The sequence below is a fragment of the Macrotis lagotis genome, chromosome 1, assembly GCF_037893015.1.
Source record: "Macrotis lagotis isolate mMagLag1 chromosome 1, bilby.v1.9.chrom.fasta, whole genome shotgun sequence".
Taxonomy (NCBI): Eukaryota; Metazoa; Chordata; class Mammalia; order Peramelemorphia; family Peramelidae; genus Macrotis; species Macrotis lagotis.
Genome location: NC_133658.1, coordinates 392008224 through 392028175, shown reverse-complemented (window position 1 = coordinate 392028175; position 19952 = coordinate 392008224). Strand labels below are relative to the sequence as shown.

General features: G+C 38.4%; 1 protein-coding gene across 1 annotated transcript in view; it reads right to left on the bottom strand.

Moving 5' to 3' along the window:
• The window catches only part of ADAM19 (ADAM metallopeptidase domain 19), a 132539-nt gene that overhangs the window by 67812 nt on the left and 44775 nt on the right, over positions 1–19952 (bottom strand). The window contains 1 exon segment of the mRNA XM_074212523.1: positions 10151–10229. Within this exon segment, the coding sequence (XP_074068624.1) occupies positions 10151–10229 (79 nt within the window).

Here is a 19952-nt window from a genome sequence, read left to right as displayed (position 1 = left end):
CCTGACCCCATTTGAGATTTTCTTGGCAAAAACCCACTGGAGTGGGACCATTTCCTTCTCCAGCTCATTTTATAGATGAGAAAACTGAGGTAGACAGGGTTAAGGGACTTGCACAGGATCAGCACAGCTAGTAAATGTCTGAAGTCTGATTTGAACTCAAGGAAATCAGTTTTCTTGATTCTTGGACCATGATTTTAACCAATGTGCCATCTAGCTGCCTCCTTTGAATATATAATGGAATCCATTTGTAAATCCATCTGAGCCTAGAGTTATTTTCTTTGGGAGTGTATGTCTTATTCAATTTCTTTTACCGAAATCAAATTACTGAATCAAATTTACTGAAACATGTTTGTTTTGTTAAGCTGAATGTTTTATATTTTCATAGTTTATTTATCTATATCTTTTAAGTTATCAGCATTTTTGGCTTGTAAGAGAAATAGTTTTTAACAATTTCCTCTTCTTCATCTGCTGTGGTTTCTCTTTTTTTTTTCTTTTAGTCATTTAGCTGTTCTCTTTTTATATCAAGATGCTTCTTCCATTTTGTTAGGCAGATTAAAAAAACCAATCTTTTAGTTTCTTTTGTCTCCTGAATTTGTTTTATAGATTCTACTTAACTCTGTTATCTCAACAGGAATGCTTGAAAGTCTTTTATAGCATTTGCTGTTAAGTCTTATGGGATCCTTACTGTGGTAGCTACTTGTCTGATTTCCTTCTTCATGGCTCCCTGAAGTATATTTTCTTTTGACCTAAAAACTTTAGATTTTGGCTATGACATTTCTAGGTGTACTCAATTTGAGACTACTTTCAGGAGCTCACCCATGGATTCTATTTTCTTTTTCTAATATCTTCTGGCTTTAATAGTTGGAGGCAGTTTCATTTTATTATTTCTTGTACTTATAGTATCCATATATTTTGTTTGATCCTAATTTTTGGAAGTTCAATATTCCTAAAATTATCATTTCTCCTGTTGCTTTGATGGTAAATATCTCACTTGTTTTTTTTTAATTTTTAAAAATTTAGTTCTACTATTTCTTATTGCTTCATTGAGTCACTGAATTCTCTTTACCCCACTTATTATTTAGGGTGTCAAGTACTTTGTTTAAGGTGTTTGCGCTTTTTTTCTTGATTCTCATTACAAATGTTCTAGTTTCATTTTTTATCACTTATGTCATTGATTTCTTCCTTCCATTCTTGGAACCCTTTGTGATGCATTCATTCTTTTTTTCTGAGAATTATATGATCATTTCTTATAAAATTTATTATTGATATATTTTATTTTTATACTACATTTACAGATGGTTTTCATTCCATAAGGTCTCTTATAACAAACACAAAGTAAAAACATAAAAGACAACTATGTTATCTGAAGCTGCTTGCAATATTTCACATTTGTAATACCTTCTTTTTCTCTATTTAAAAAAATCACCAAAATTTATTCTCTTTCTCTGATCCCCAATTACATTGAAAATAGATAAAAGAGCATATTCTTCATAATAAATATACATAGTCAAGTAAAACAAAATACCCTATATGTTAAACATGATGGTACATATTGTACATTGTACATGTCAGATTGCTTGCACCAAGGGGTTGGGAAAGGGAAGGCGGGGGGAGTAGGAAAATGTGAAACTCAAAAGCTTGCAAAAGGATGAATGGTGAAAACTATCTTTGCATTCAATTGGGAAAATAAAAAATTGAAAACAATTCCCTCAGCTATATACTACATATATATATGAGATAGGTGATAGACAGACAAACAGACCAATCCAAAGATGGATGGATGGATGGATGGATGGATGGATGGATGGATGGATGAACGCATGAATGTCTCATTATGCAGGGTAAATCCATCAAGTCTCTGTCAGAAGATGGAAATTATGCTACATCATCGACCATCTAAAATCATGCATGGTCACTGTAGTGATCACAGTTCATTCAACATTCAAAATTATATGGCTCTGCAATATTATTGAATTGTATATAGTGTTCTTCAGTTTCTGCTTATTTCATTTTTCATAATCGATAAAAGGCATCAAAATTATTCATTTTTATAATATTGATAAAGTATAAATTATTTTTGTTTCTGATCATTTTACTCTGAATCAATTCATATGTATTTCCATGTCTCTTTGGAATCATTTGTTCTCTCATTTCTCATACAATAATATTCCATTACATTCATAAACTGCAACTTATTTAACCATTCTAAAATTCATGGGCCTCTCTTTAGTTTTAGATTTTTTACCATCACAAAAATAGCTGCTATATTTTTGTAGGCCTAGCTGTGGTATAGTTAAGTCAAAGGGTATGAACCTTTTTGATTATAATTCCAAATTGCTTTCCAGAATGGTTATATTCATTCACAGATCTATCAATAGTATATTTACTGTTATTTCAAAGTTATTTTCTTCCTTAGAGATTTTATTATGAGATTACCTTAATCCATAGTATTTCATTAATGGAAAGGTTTGGGGTTTTTTTTTAACGCTATTGAATGGGATAGACAGGTCCAAATACTATCTCTCACTGCAGTTCTAGAGTGGATGTTATAGTGGGGTTAGATTCTGTCTTTCCTACAGTCTAGAAGTCATTGCCCTGTAGTTTCTGGGTCAGATGCTGTCTGGAGCCAGACCTTGCCAGGTTTGAGATGCAATTTTGGTATCAAGCCCTACCTACTATCATAGTTTTCAGCATTTCTCTATCTTTTGGGTTTTTACCTGATAGCACTAATCTTTTAATTTCCTGGAGCCATCACCTACTAGAGGTGTATTATTTTTAGGACTAGATTGCCAAAACAGCCCCCGTGGAAAAGATGCTGGATTGAAGCTAATTTCTTAGGACATCTTCATAGTCTGGGCTTGCTGGCATTGATTTAGTAGTGGACAGAAAGCTAGACTCTAAGAGTCAGAAGACATGAGTTCAAATAATGCCTCAGATTCTTGCTAGCTCTTCAATCCTAAGCAAATCACTTGAGCTCTGACAGCCTTGTTTTCCTCATCTGTAAAATGGAGATAACACCTCGCTGGTTTGTTATGGGGATCAAATGAATTAACATACATAAAGCACTTCACAAGTATTAAAATATTATAAATTCCTATTAGCATCATCACCATCATCATCATCATCATCATCATCATCATCATCATCATTTTCATTACCAACTCCAGGAGCTGCCTTTGCTTTAAATCCCGTCATCTCCTTATACTGTCATTTATGGGATGAAGGAACTGAGTGGTTTTTTTAATTTGGTTTTAAAATTCTATTTGAAGTTTTAACTCAGTGGCAATATATGTTCCCCAGGAGACCTAGGTCTGCTTAGAACTCTTCAAATTGCCATCATTAACCATTTCTATTACTTGCAAACCAAGATTCTCTCAGTTAAGTAAAGGCCAGCCCTGAGTCTGAGCTTCAGACCATAGCCTAGTGACAGAATACAGCTAACTAGTCCATAATGAGACTGAACTATAACATGCTCTAATCAAATGAGCTATTTAGGCACAAAGCTAAAACTAGGAATTCCTATATCTGGAACAAATTTATTGAGTGTCAGCTGGGTACAATCACACTAGGAGAGGTAATATTCAAATCCTCTCAGGAGACTGACTTCAAACTCTAAGACATGCTAACTGCTAACACCCTACCCCACCCCCCACCACCATGCCCCTCTCATCAGCAGGGAACAGAACATGAAGAGTAGGAAAAGGAAGGGGAGGATGGGGGATTCAGTGGTAAAGGTAGGTTAGTCCTGGGAAGCCCTCAGGAGTGGGGCAATTAGGGGTCACTGAAGGTTAGGGGTTGTGTGCTGGACTACTATCAAGAAAATGTAACTCCTCAAATTTTAGCACCCTGGTTCCCTTTCCCGAGTTATAAATTTGTGGGAAATTACTTTCCCAGGTTGCATAGTAATTAGAATAGCTATTTTAACTGCAACCTCATTTTTCATCTGGATTTTAGATGCTGGCTGGTGGTGAAATTCCTTCAACATCTGGAACTCATGTGTTTTCATTACAACTCACTCAATTCTAGCAGACAGTAGAACAGAAAGACCTCTCTCTCTCTCTCTCTCTCTCCCTCCCTCCCTCCCTCCCTCCTTCTTCTCTTTCTCCCTCTCCCCCAACTGCTATTAGCATGACTAGCAATTATTGGCCTTCAAAAATAGAAGGGCTAGCTTTGGCTTACCTCCAAGTCCATAAAGAAAATTCCTTTCCATTGAACAATCACCCCCATTCTTTAAACTCCTTCACATAAGCCTGACATCTTTTCAAGCTATCATGCTATATAATTAGTCTTCTCTTCCTTTGATGATCAAAATACTGAGGGGGGGGGAATCTGCCCAAATTTTTACCTACACTTTCCCATCATCAATTTATAATTCATTTCTCAACCTTAAGTAATTTGACTTTTAAACCCACTCTTTAATAACACTAATTTCATGGTTATTAATGATTTCTTATCAGCTAAACCTAATGGTTATTTTCCAGTTCCAATTATTTGACTTTGACAATGCCAACAATGCAGTCCTATATCTCCTCCTCTCCCCCTTTGGCTTCCAAACCATTGCTCTTATTACTTGTCAAACTATTCTTCCTCAATCTCCTTTGCTGAATCATCACCCACACCTCTTAAGTATATATTCTCTAACACTCTGTCTAGACCCTTGTCCATCCACTAATTTCTTAATGATCTTTATGTAAATGACACCCAAAACCATATTCCTAACCCTAATTTCTCTCCAAATCTCCAGTCTCTTACTGTCAACTACCTATTAAATCTCTTCACCTAGATATCCCATTGGTATCATAATCTCACCATGTGTAAAACAGCACTCATTAGATTATACCACAAGTCCATTCCTCTTCCAAACTTCCTTTGGACAATGTCATCCTTCCCAGTCACATATGGTAGCATCCTCAAAGTCATTTTGGATCCTGCCTTTTCTCCTATACCTCTTTTCCAATCAGTTGCCAAGCCGACCTCTACAACCGCTCTCACAATCTTTCCCTTATTACTGTCCACAAAGTTCCCCCATTATTAATTATGCCTTGGACTAGTGGAGTGTCAATCATGCAACAATTTAAATGGAGCTACCAGATCATAGGACAAAGGTGAGTCAACTCCACCACCTCCAGTCTTGCTAAATAAAGATCTAAGAAAACATGAATGATACAACTAAAACCCCTCAATTGCCTTTTTGGGGGGAGAGGGGGGCAATTGCTTTTGGGAGAGGAGACAATGAGGGTTAAGTGACTTGCCTAGGGTCCTACAACTAGTAAAAGCACCTGAGGACAAATTTGAACTCAGGTCCTTCTGACCCCAGGGCAGGTGCTCTATCCACTATGCCAACTAGCTGCCCCTATCCACTCAGTTTTCTCACCCCAACTCAAATATCCAGCAGACCTGAGAGTGCTGCCATTGAAAGAGCCATTTCTCAGCCCCCCCATAAAATGAGTCCAAAAGATAAATAAGAATTGAGAGACTCTTGTTGAGCTGACTTAGTGTGACAGTGCCTTTGACACACAAAAGAGCTAAAATAGTCATAAAGCTATACATGATTTATGAGCCTATACTTTCACAGAAGAGCTGTAACCAATCAAGTGCACACTTAGCAACTGAAGCTCAGTGTAGAATCAATGCATGAAACTGAACCAATTAAAACTATGCAAGAGATGATGTCAGCAGCTCTGCAGGAAGTAGAAAGCAGCTTTAGAGGCACAAAGGTGGTCTAGTACTAGCCCCTAGGAGGAGGAGGAGGCTGTGACTCTGCATCCATAGGGGAGATTTCCCATGTTATAGAACTTAATAGTTTATGTAAATTAAATGTCTTTTGCAACGAATCTTCTGGTTTGGTATGACTTAAAAAAAATTTTTTTAGTAGATTCTCCAAAGGGGTCCCTGAACTTTCAGGAGTCTTTAACTATACTGCTAACTTTTTTGCTTCTATAAATCAATAATCAATCAATAAACATTTTAAGGCACTTATTATATAAGTGGCAAAGCAGTGTGCTAAGCTCTGGCCTCTCTCTTCACAGAGGATGCAACCAGAAGCCTGACTCTGCATGCAAACCTGACCTGGTTCCTCCTTTGCTTTATCTTCTTATACAAACTCTCTTAAAACATAGAACACCATCTCTGTTCCTACTATTTGCTTTCCTTAAGAATCCCACCTAGAATAGCCCTGGAAGAAGATGCCAAGGCAATCAGCCAACTCGATGATAGCGACTTCCAGTATCTTCAGCAGTGTGGAAGCCACAAGTCCCTGCTCACAATGAGTCCATCACCTTAACTTTTTTCTACCTTGTTTCCCTGGTAAGTTTCTCTGTTCCTTATACTAACCCATTGAATCTCAATCCCTCAGACTCTCCATGATGCTCATTATAGGACCTTATGTCCCTTTCCAGGTAAACATGTAATGACAATGGACCTGATTTGGTCATCAAATCCAGAATAATACGATCCTCGACCAAATTAAAGAAGAAAGAGAAATTATTTCAAAGCAAGACTATAGAAGGAGTCATATAGAGTCTCTACAATCTCTTCCTAAAGCTGACTCTGACTAGAGATCTGACTGAATGTCATAAAGTCTTCAGTCAGGTAACTTAAAAGCCCCAGCATTTATTTTGTATATCTGAATAGAAATTTGGGAAATACCCATCATAAAGTTTTTCCCCTTAATTTATTCTCTATCCTAATTACTTGTGTATATAGTTCCTCTGGTTCCCAACACACACACACACACACACACACACACACACACACACACAATCTTCCCCATTAATTCAATGAGACAAGAAACCGAGGCATGTACCAAAGACACTGAAAGATGAAATCAATAATTCTTGCCAATAGCTTGGAAATGGGGGATGGGGAGTCATTTGATAACTGAGTAGTCAAGGATATCCCGTAGGTTGTGAACCTGGGGAGACTAAGACGATAGTCTTACACTCAACAGTGAAGGTTTGGAGAGTTTGCAATTAAAGAGTTAAAGATAAGGAGTTCAGTTGTGAACATGCTAAACTTAAAATGTTTCCTGGACATCTAAATTTGAGATATCTGAAAGGCAGTTGAATATATGAGATTGGAAGTCAGCAGAAAAATTAGGGCAGAATAGGTAGATTTAAGAATCATCAGCATAGACATAATAATTGAATCCACAGAAGCTGATGAGATCACTGAGTGAAGAAGTGTGGAAGGAGTAGAGAAGATGAACCAGGGACAGAGCTCTGTAGTTAGATTATATGACATGGATGATGATGAGGATTAGAAGGAATGATCTGATAAGTAGGAGAAGAAACAGGAGACAGTTCCAAAAATCTAGAGAAAAGAGAATATCAAGGTAGAGGGAATGATCAATAGTGTCAAAGGCTGTAGTGAGTTCAGAAAGACAAAGTCTTTGGTTTATCAACTAAGAGATCACTGTTAACTTTGGACAAAGCACTTTCAGTGGAATGATAAAGTTGGAAGACAAATTATAAGGGGGTTAAGAAAAGAATGAGAGGAGAGGAAATTGGAGGGGCCTATTTTAGATAGTCTTTTCAAAGAATTTAGCCATAAAAGTCAAAAGAGATACAGGATGAGACTTCACAGTTAGATAAGGACATCTTCAGCTATCTCAAGGGCTATCATACATAAAGACTTGGGGTTATTCTGATTATCTTAGACCCAGAGTAGAATTAGATTAAATGGGGAGAAGTAAAGTAGAAGTAGAAGTAGAAGAGGCAGATTTCAACTCAATGTATGGAAAAAACGTACAAATCAATATAGCTGCCAGACTCAGAAACCAAAAGGTTTTCTCTCAGAATTTTTCATGTGGAATTTAGATGAACATTTATCAGAGATGTTGTAGAAGAATTATTTGTCAGATAAGAGCTTTTTTAAAATAAGGTCTTTGAGGTTCTTTTTAACACTGAAATTCTCTGATCCTTAAAGATGGAGTCAAAGGTAAGAAGAACAAATTATTCCTGATTCATGTTACCCTTTGGTTCTTCAAAAAGGAAGAAAGAATTAATTTAAGAAACCACTATGACTGGAACAGGGGAAAGAATCTATAGGATGGTCAACATTGTACCTTTTGGATCACTAATTCAGGAAATGTACATATTTTTCTGGGCTCATCACTATCTCATAAATCCAGTCTCATCACTCAATCTGTGTATTATTCAATAGCCCTCTTGAACAAAGACAGATATTAGAGAGTTGGGGAGGGGCAAAAGAGAGATATCTGAATCTCCAAAGGAAGTGAATGACATCTCCCATCAATGCAGATGCCAAGGGAGCAGAGAACAAGTAAATCATTAGGGTCCATGAAGTCACAGAATTCCATCCCCACTCGTCATCCCTGGGGGAGCCAACTAGCCCAGGAAGGATGAGCTCACCAACTTTCACCAATCTGTGATTCTAAGACAGTGAGCCATTCTGATCTATGCAGAGCTGTGGCAGAAGCACTTGGCTGGCAGCAGAGAGGAAGGCAATATCATGAAGTCTTTATGAATAGAAGTCATCTGGCCCAGTCCATGACCTCCCCAAAAGGCTGGGAACAGAGCTAACCCTGTAGTGAAAGGTTCCAGAAGAAGGGCAAGAAAAAGGAGCAGATTCCTAGAACTCTAGTCACAGTTGAACAGCCACCCAGGAAGCTGGATAACACTACAGATTGTATTATTCGTGAATATACCTTCTTAAATAAGATTCATCAGGACAAGCTCTCAGCAAAAAAAATGTGGAAAGGATAGCATTTATCTTCAGTGTCCCTTTCTCCCCTTTCTATACTCTTTCCTCCCTTTGAATCAGTAGGCCTGCACCCACCCAGCTCTGGACCTCTGTTGTCTTCTACCAAATTTACCACTGGAGAGCTGCTGTAATAAAACTAAGTTGAGAAACCATCTCAAACTAAGGAGTTGATAATGGTTCATTCATTCATTCAACATTTACTCAGGGCCTCCTGACCACAGAGTTCTTGTCCTTAATATAACCTAATGTTTTATTCTTCCCAGATACCATTTTTATCTTAATATTTTCAGCACTCTAAGGAATAAGTGGGGTGGGGTGGAGAATTCAGGCTATAAGCAGTCTGGTAAAGAAAGACAGCTAAGGGCTTTCCTGGTGACCCCTAAATCACAGCACATAAGACATCTCCATGCAGCTCAAGCTACAGTCACTGGAGATGTATAGTATATTAGATGCAGGAACAAATAGTTGGAAGAGTATCACTTAGGAATTGCAGGACCTGGGTTCAAATTTGATCCCATCACTTACAACCTCAATGATCTGGGAGAATTTGCTTTACATCTATGTCATAGTTCTCTTTCTGCAAAAAATGAGGGTGTTAGGCTAGAGAGCCCCAATGGCTCCTTCTGATTCTACATCTATGATATAATCTATGACTTAGAGTCAGAAAACATGGGTTTGAATCCTGACTCTGACCCTCATCAGTATTTACTGAGGACCTACTGTTATATCCTATATTGGTCTAATTGCTGGGGATACAAACACAAAGATGGAAAAGTCCCTGCCCTCAATTAGTTTACATTCTATAATTCTATCAGAGGAGGTAATACACATATATACATACATATATAAATATGCATAAATACAGACAGTTCATATACAAAATAAATCAAAGGTGACTTAGAAATGAACACTAACAGGTAGGGAGGAAGGAACCAGAAATTCTATGAGGCAGAGGTGAGGGGGGAGTTCATTCCAGAATACTAGAGCAGAGGAAGGCATGGAGGTAAAAATGGAGCATCATGTGGGAGGAAAAGGATGGAAGACTGACTGGCTGGACCACAGAATGTAGGAAGGACAATGAGTAGATGGAGACTGGAAGGTAGGAAGGAACCAAGTTATGAAAGGCTTTAAATATCAAGCAGAGGTATTTGCCTTTATTCCCTAGAGACAACAGGAACCCACTGGAGTTTATTGAGTAAGGGAATGATATGGTCAGAGGACATTTTAGCAACTTTGTGGAGAATGCATTGGAGAGGATAGGTTTGAAGCAAATAGGAAAATAATACAATAGAGGAAAAGTGATGAAGATCTGAACCAAGGTAGTAGCCATTGGATTAATGAGAAAGGGTTTGATGTGAGACTACTGCAGAGGTAGAATGAATATATTTGACATCTGATTTTTTCTGTGGGGTGGGAGAGTACGAACCTCAGCTTTCAATGGTGTGACTTGACGACTTCCACTTGGTGTATACTGAGTTTCTGTGAAATCAGAGGCAAAGAGGTACCTGCAGATGGCAAAAGCAGAACCAGGCTTTGTTAGATGAGGAATAGCATTTTTCCAGCAACATCATTTACTGACCTTAAACACTTTAGAGCATGCTTATAGTAGGCTTCCCTCTTGGGAATACCCTGGCTGTTCAAAATTACAGGAGAAAGCATTATGTTATTAGTCATGTGTCATTCATTCATTCATTTAATCTGCACATAGTCTGAAAACAGTATATAAGGTATGGGCTGAGTTAGCTTCCAGAGACAAAAAAAAAAAGAGATAGACAAATCAAGTCCATGCTCCAAAGCAATTTACAACATAATCAGAGAAAGAAAAAGAGGAAAACTAGGTAACATAGTGGATAGAGCAAGACCTGAGTTCAAATCCAACTTCAGACATTTACTAGCAGTGTGACCTTGAGCAAATCACTTCACCTCTGTCTCATTTTCCTCATCTGTGAAACCAACCTCACAAAGTTGTTGTGAAGATCAAATAAGATCATATTTATAAAGTGCTTAGAGCAGTATCTGGCACATATTAAGTGCCATATAAATGCTTATTCCCTTTCCCTTCCTTTATAGTAGTCAAATAACTGATATAAGGGAAAGTGAGCAAAATGAGAAAGATAAATCAATGTAAAATATTATCAAATACAAAATCTGAGAGTATCTGCAGTGTCTACCACCATATCCACCACAAAGGATACAGGAAATGTCTGTTAAATAGAACTAGATTCTTTATCAGTTTTTCAGCAGTGGTAAAAAGACAAAAATTAAAATAAGAGAAAAAAATGATGGGGATTACTTCATATCATGATAGTTCTAAGACTTCATTTCAAAAGGATTTGCAAAGGAGTAGCAACATCCCTTTAAGTATACTTCTAAAGGACTTGAAAAGCAAAAATTGCACTCTCTGGCCTTTCCTGGTTGAAAAATGCCCTTAGACTAGACCCAAATAGAACACAGTTCCCTTCAAGAATCGTGTCAGATACAAAGGACCTGAGAAATGAGGAGGAAACAGAGTAGTCTTGACCATTAACTCTACACTCACAGAAATGGCCAGTGTATGATGTGGTAGTGACTCCCCAAATTCAGGAGAAGACATGTAGAAAAGAGTCATTTGTACTTTCTATGAAAAGTCAAAGAAAAAAGACAGAGGGACAAAACCATTAAAGGAGAAGAAACAAGATTTGTTTTCACTTGGCAAGTAGATCAAATACAGGAAGAAATGAATAGCACAGCGAGAAACAATCAGAGTAAGAGCTTAACTGCATATAAAAGACAGCTACCCCAGAGGCAGTGTGTGGTATATGGAAAATTAGAGGGGATTGGGAATCAGAGGATCCGAGCTCGAATCCAAGCTATGCTGATTACAGTCAGTGTAACCTTGGGCATTAAAAATGATATCTAACACACACTGTACTTTAAGGTTGGCAAAGTTATTTGCATACTATTTTTTGCATACATTATCTTGCTGGACCCTCACAACCCCACTCTGAAGTAGGTGTTATTATTATCCTCATTTACAGATGAGGAAATTGATGCTCAGAAGGATACTGGGCTTTAATTTAGCACAGTAAACATTTAAGTGCCTACTATGGGCCTCCCTATGGTCCTTTACAAATCTATTTCCTATTATTCTACCTATTCCCATACTAGATGGTACTTAAACTTTCTAACCCAATCGTTAATTGGTTTTAGGTTAACCTTCATGAGATTCTATAGGTAAGCTTTCTCTTGGGCCATGGATCTCCAATAAGGGTTTGGCCAACAAAGATGTTCTCTCCCTTTATTCTATTTGTATTTAGTATTTGGCTACCTAAGTATTCCAATTCAGCTGGAACTGATTATACATACAAAAGGATCATCATGCTCATTTTTCAGTTTATTTTTGTGCTTTTTCTTCTTGGCATCTAGTGAGACAAGAACTGCTATGAGCTTCTGGGTTTGGAGAGGGGCTGTGGCTATCCTATCTCCCAACCAGATACGTCCGTGAACACAGAGCATCTGTTTTTTTAGAGTTTGTTGTTTCTTGATCTTGGACATTCTAAGATGGGAATATCAGGGAAATGGTGAGACCAGGAGACCCCTAAGACATTAGAGGTACAACTAGCAGCCAGACTTGTTTAGCAGTAGCAGCAGCAACCAAGTCCAGTGAGGAACCAACTCTGTGCCAGACAGCTACTTGACCCTGCCCAGCTGTGGGCTGACTCATCTGCTAAGACACTGCCAAGAGCCGGCCCAGATGAGCAAGGGGAGAAAATTGTCCATTGCTGAAAACTTGCTTCAAAGCAAACTCAGTGGTAACTCCATGAAGGAAAAAAAAGTAACCCCTTGCCCGAGGTAGTCTGTATACATGTGTGTCTCATTATCTTTGAACCCACTCTCCCCAGCTACTGTACATGTTCAGAAAGGGATGGTTTGTGACTCCTATCCTTGCTAAATGTTCTCAGTAAAGATCCCTTTTGTAAAAGATAACTATTGTGAAGCTGTCAACTTTTGTTAATTGGTTGATCAATACTGAGGATTGCACATTTTATCAGGGCTTGTGGATGACAGTAAAAGAAATCCTAACCCCTCAGGGTTACCCCTAAAATTTCAAGAACAGCAGGTGTGGTCTTCCAGGGGACTTAGCCAACTAGTCCAATGGAATTTGAAAAAAAATGAATGAACCCCTTTATGCTATATATATATATATATATATATATATATATATACATATATATATATATGTATATATATATAAATGAGGTCTTTTATTTTATTATGATTTACTGCCCTCCTCACTAAAATTTATCTTAAATTCATTTTGTATATGCTGATTTTTGATTATGTCATATCCCCTGATAAGTTCCTTCTGGGTAGGGACTTTGTATCACCAGTACCTGGCAAAATATCCAGCTCATAGTAGGTACTTAAAACTTCTATGGATTAATTGGTTAGTCATTAGATAACTTCCTAACATGGGAGAGAAGAGGCAATACAAATAGATAACAGAAAGCACTTCCATTCCCCCAGAATCTAAAATGTTCCCACTAATTCAAAAGCACACAAAGATGATCATATAGAAAATATATATTCCCACTAAATCACTCACACTACAGTAAGACCATAATAGAGGGGTCAAGGATTCTTCTTCGGGGATGCCACGAAAAACTGGATGTTAGACCCAGCTTGGGAACCTCAGCAATCCATGGCAGTGACCAGAGTTTTTGAAGAGAGAGACAGCATTTCCTAGCCAAGATTCCTCCCTCCCACTCTTTCCACCCCCACTCCCTTCTTTGTGGCCAGATGGAACAAGATACATAAGAATGATCTCTCTTGTGACATTTCACCCCCACCCCCCCCCCTTCTGCTTCAGACTTTGGCCAGAAAATAAGAGCGAGCAGCAAGATTAAATATAAAGCAAAACACAAGAACCATTTGTGTGCAGAAGCTCTTGGTCCAATGGAAAGTATTCCTACCATGTCAGAATCTTCCTAATCCTCTCCTAAGTCCTTGCAGGTGATTCCCATATTTATATATCCAGCCCATTTCTTTCCTAAACTCTGTAACAATCACTAATTGCCTGCTGAACATCTCCACCTGGATGACCCATAAACATCTCAAACTCAACATGTCTAAAAGCCAGACTCATCTGGCTTTTCCCCTAAACCCCACACCTCTTTCTTCCTTCTGTGTTTCTTTGAAAACCCCACCATCCTTTTAGTCATTCAGGCTTGAAATTTCAGGGTCAGACTTAACATTTCCTAGTCTCAGCACCCTTCATATCCAGGAAGTTACTAAGTCTTGTCAATTCTATCTCTAAAGCATTTTACACCATACCAGATATATGCTATGTGTTCAATAAATTTTTTTATTCATTTATTCTTTCAGAAGATCTCTACCTCCTTCTCCTTCCCTCCACTCACATAGTCACCACTCTAGTTCAAGCTGCCATCATCACTTGCATGAACCCCTAATTGGACTACTTTGCCTCGAATTCCTCTCTCTCTCTCTCTCTCTCTCTCTCTCTCTCTCTCTCTCTCTCTCTCTCATGTCTGTCACATAAAACACCAGATAGAATTTCCTAAGTCAGAGATCTGGCCATATCACTCTCCTAATGAAGAAACTTCAAGGTTTTCTTATTACTACCTCTTAAATAAAATAAAACTCTATTAAAACTCATATGTATAACAGAAATAGAGAAAGCACTAGAATTAAGAGGGATTAGGGAAGACTTCCTGAAAAAGATAGAAGACCAGAAGGAGAAATAATTCCAAGTATGGAAGACAGAGAAAATACCTAGAGCTGAAATATGGCATCTTGGAAAAACCAAGAGGCCTGTGTCACTGGATGGAGGAGTAAGAAGACTGGAAAGGTAGGAAGGGTTCAGGCTATAAAGGGCTTTGAATGCCAAATAGATCATTTTGTATTTGATGCTGGGGGCCACAGGGAATACTGAGAGTGACTTGGTTAGACCTGCACTTTAGGAAAAATCACTTTAGTGACTTAATGGAGGATGGATTGGAGTAAGGAGAGACTTGAGACTTGAAGACCCACTGGTCTTCAAAAGTCTGTACCAGGGTGGCGGCATGTCAAAGAAGAGAAGGGGCATGGATGGCAATAGAAAGATGTCCAAAGGTGAAATTGATAGTCCTTGGCAACACTGGATATGAAAGAGGTGAAAAATAGTAAAGCATCCAGGATAAATGACTTAGTACATAAAAAGTAACATACTTGGCAAACTGAATAGAAAGTCCAATAGATGTAGTACCACTCCCTAAGAGTTACAATTCAAATAATTAATTCCCATTTATATATTACTTTAAGTTTTGCAAAGTGCTTCCCTACAATTCCCCTCTAAAGTAGGTGGTATAGGTATTATTATTGACATTTTACAGAAGAGGAAACAGTCTCAGAGGAAAGAAGACTTGGTACCAAAAAACTGGTATGTTTACTGAAGGTAGAATTTGAACCCATATTTCCTGTTGTCAAATTCAGCACTCTTTCTCTGGCATCAAGTTACCTCACCAGGTCCAACTCAGACACAGCAAAAGAAGGTACCTAGCAAGCATTTATTCTCAGCTTTTAGAATTCTCTAGCTTTACTTGAGTTTCATGGATTGCTATCACCAGAAAATTCATCACCTTAAGACCAACTTACTGGTGAGAACCTGATGATGGTGCTAGCTAGGCAGGTCCTTATATAGTAGACACTATGCATCACTAGGACCCAGGAGCAATGTAAAAGAAAATATACTAAAGAAAAATATAAACTGGAAAATAAAATGCCCATAAAATATTAGATGTTTGTCCTTCATTTTTGAAGAAGATTACAGCATCAGGGAAGGTGATACCATAACAAGCATGTGAACTAAATTTGAGTGAGGTGGGAGGGGGTTGTGCCATGTCACCACCCTCACTGTCACCTCCAGAGCCATCTGAGTTCAGTGACCAGACATGAATCAGGACCACTGGAAATGGCCCTGAATGTGAGGAAATCAGAGTTAAGTGACTTGCTGAAGGTCACAGAGTTGGGCATACATATTTGAGAATTACAGACAAGAATTACATATGATGAGTAGATGTAGACATGTGATCTATATCAGTGGAGAGAGGATCCACCTTGGGGAGATCATATATGGGTTACTCTGGCAAACTATCATAGATGAGCTATAGCCCGGGTCAGTTAGTCCATGGTTTTTCTCCATTCTCTGTTGAACCCAGCCTGTTTAATGGATCATAGGTTGTTGCTGTTGTTTGTCCAACATTTTCAAAGAGAATCAATGACATCCTGGAGTCTGGACTTGTATGTAAATTGGATTTAAGTGAGATAGAATTGACCAAAGTCATCAAGCTCACTCTCTTTTCCAGTCATCAAAGTCTAGGTTCACAGATTAATGGTCCTTTTCCAGGATCTTCAACAAAGCTATGAATTTTCCTTCAGGAAATGTATCCTTAGTTATATAAATATTAGCATGTAGAATAGCTATTCTCTAAGAATTTGTAGTAGTGAAATGAATTTAGACTTTTAATCAAGAGATCTGGGTTCAAATTCAGACTGAAATTTACTATGAGACTATGGAGTTAAGCCACTACTTCTTAATTTCAGCATTATCTACAAAATGAAGATACTTGCACAATCCACTTCACAGAAGTAGAAAGCTCTGGCTAGCTACAATATCCTCTATAAATATAAGTGAACCTGAGGACCCTGAAAAAAATATTCATTTGATGAATACAGATGATCCAGAGAGAGCTGCCTTCCCTCCTTCAAACACCACACTCAGTTCCTCAAGTTCCCATCTATCCCCCTATTATAAACTAATCTCTTTTCAGGTATTCAAATATTGTTCTTATCTGGATCAACAGACCCAAAACTGATGCTAACAACACAGCCACCCAATAGAGCTTGATAGAGCATCTTCTCCAGGGCTAACTGGTTTCAAATATTTGAAATCCGTCCAATTGCCCAAGCTCCTCACCTTTATGTCTTACTAATTTCCTTATTCTCTCATATACTCAATGCCAAACCTTGTTTCTATCTTCATAGCATCTTTCAAAAATGTCTCCTCTCCACTCACACAGTCACCCCCACACACACATACACACCCAGTTCAGACCCCTTTCACCTCTCCTTGGGAACCTTCGAGGTACTACCTGGTCTCACTGCCTCGAGGTTTTCCTGCACTCCAACTGTCCTTCCATCCTCCATTCAGCTGCCAAGGTGATTGATCAAACATGTGGATATAACACATTTCCTCCCTTCTCTGAGTTCCAGCAGCTCCTATTACCTTCAGGATCAAAATGCCTCCAGTATTTAAAGCTCTTTACAACCTCACCAGCATTCTCCTACCTTACTCCCCTCTAGGGATTCAATGATTCAGATTCACAGGTCTACCCTTGCTTACTTTCAGTGTCCATCTGCAGGTCTTTACACTGGTGATGCTCCATTCCTAGGGTCTTCTGCCTCTATTTCCCTGGCTTCCTTAAAGATTCAGCTTGACTCTCACCTCCTGCAAGAGGCCTTTCAGCTGCTCTGGCCTTTCCCTTTCAGATTACATAATCTATTTTGTATCTTGAAGAAGGAAATGGCAAACAACTCCAGCATCTTTACCAAGAAAAATCCCAAAAGGGTCACAAAGAGTCAGACACAACTGAAAAAAATGACTAGCAATTCTGTATTTCTCTTGTATGTACTGACTAATATGGAAATATCTTCAACACAATTATACATGTTGAATCTATATCACTGTCAAGGGAGGGGGGAGAGGAGGAAGGGAGGTAAAAAATGTAGAGATCAAAATCTTACAAAAAAATGAATGTGGAAAACTAGCTTTACATATATTTGAAAAAAATTAAATTAAATTCTCTTGAATGGACCTAGTTATTTACAGGTTATATTGCTCCACTGAGCAATCATTAGTGTGAATGCTTCTTCAGAGTAGAGGTCTTTTGTCTTTCTTTGCAACCCTGGTGCTTATCAAGCACATAAAAATGATTGTTGATTGACTGTTAATGTGAGTAAATCAGAAAGAAGATAATAGAAAGACCAAAGACAACAACCATCTGTGGGACCTTAGGCAAGTTACCATCTCTAAGCCTCAGTTTCCTCATCTGTAAAATGATCTTATGATCCTATAGTCTTAGCAAAAGGAAGTACTAAGGAAGTAAACACTGAAGTGCCACAGACCCCCACAGGATTGAGGACTGGTACTAAGACAAGCTGTCTCCAGTGAAACCCCACTGAGGCAGCTCAGACACTGAAGGGAGTTTACTGAGTTCTAGAAACTCAGCCAAACCAGAGCATCACCCAAAATAACAGTGATATGATGGCTGCACAAGGCCTCCCTGCTGTGCTCCTCCATCACCCCCACACCCCCAAGAAAGGACAAAGAAAGAGGGAAGTACTTCTATCAGATGGCTAACAACAAACTACAAGGAAGGCATAGAAATTAAGCAAGTCAAGTTCTGTCTTCAGGGCCCTTGTCTTTTTTTCTTTCACAACGTTTAGGTTGACTGGCTTTAGAGTCAAGAAGACCTGGGTCCACCTCTTTTTGATGACACATCACAGTTGTAAAACTGGGCTTCGCAACACCTGAAGCAACTTCCTAAGACTTAGGGTACAGAAGAGATGTTGATGGAGATCAGTAAGAGGACTTTTCTCCAAAGGAGTTCCTTTAACCAATGAAATCATAGGTTCAAAAGAAAAGAAAAGAAAAATCATTTCACACGAAAAAAAAACCAAACAAACCCCAAACTATAGCCCATTCTTTCTTCAGTCTCCTTCTCTCTAAAAATGGCTCTGGAATAGATTCCTAAAGCTAACTTTTCCTTCTAGTTCAAGATCAATGATTTTATGATGTAAATTCAAATTTAGACTTTGTCACTTAATATCTGTGCAAATCAAAGCAAATCACTTCCTCCCTCTCTATGCTTCAATTTCCTCAGATGCAAAATGGAAATAAGGAAGCCATGTGGTACAATGGAAAGAACATCACATTTGCAGCCAGGGGACCTTAGTTTAAATTTGAATTTATCTACTGACTACCTATGTGACTATAGGCAAGGAATTCATTTCCTGCCTCTGGACTTCAACAGTTTCTTCTGTAAAATAAAGACATTGGAATAGATGATCACTAAAACTCCTTTCAGCTCTGAATCCTATAATTCTAAGATATACATCATTCAGAAGCTCTTGATGGGGGTCCAGGTCTGACAGAATCGCTCTCAATGCCAGTGCTTCCAAGGAGAAAGCAGCATGCAGAGCCAGTCACCAAAACATTTCCCCTTCTCAGCCCATCTCTTTTTCTACTCTCTTCCCTACATTAGCTGGCTCAGCGAGAATCCACAGGAAGCTAGTCTTTCATCACTAGACAGAATTAGAATTTTCAAGAAACAATTTTGAATAATGTGTGTCCCGGAAAACCACCCCAGATCAACCCCTTCCCATTACTCTACCCCCCAGCCCTCCGCACACACACCACAAACACCTTTTTTGTTTGTTTGTTTTTCTCTAGGAGTATTTGACCAAATGAAAAAGGAAATGGGGATGGGGGAGGGAAAGGCCAGTTACATCTCTCAATGGTCAACTGGTTCCCCTTTGTTTTTCTGTAAATAGCTCCTCAGACTTGCTCACTACTGAGGATGCTGATAATTTTATTTCTCTGAATCTACCTGGGATATATTTGGAAAATTGTCTCTACTCTTGAAGCATCTTGCTGGGAATAAACTTGTCCCCAAATATTAGCACTTCTTAACGAATCTGGAACATGGGGAGTCCTAAATAAATGTTTCTTTATTCAAGCACAAAGTGTAAATCATAGTGAGATAATTTGAAGCACAAAGTTAATAGTGTCAGTACTTGGCCTAACCATAAGCAGTCTGAAAACAGCAACTTGGTTTCTATGACAGGCAGGACACATTAAATAGTAAGGCCCTTTTTGTAAATCCTTTTAAGTCTCTAGATATTTCCAAAGACTCTTTCTAGTATCTGATCTATAAAGTTTCCTTTTTCTAGTTGTACTACAGGGCTGGGACCTTAAAAGATCTGCACCATTTCCTCTTTTAGCCCATATCCTCCTCCTTTTTTCAGTCTTGATGAGTTGATAAACTCTGAAGAATTGATAAGTTCTGCAAAAAAGCTGATAAATAATTCCAAGCAGCTCTAAAAGATGGAAACTTTCACAGACAGACTCAACAGAAATAAAAGTCACAGACACTATCATTCTAATTATGAGCCTAGCTTGGGGAGTCAGT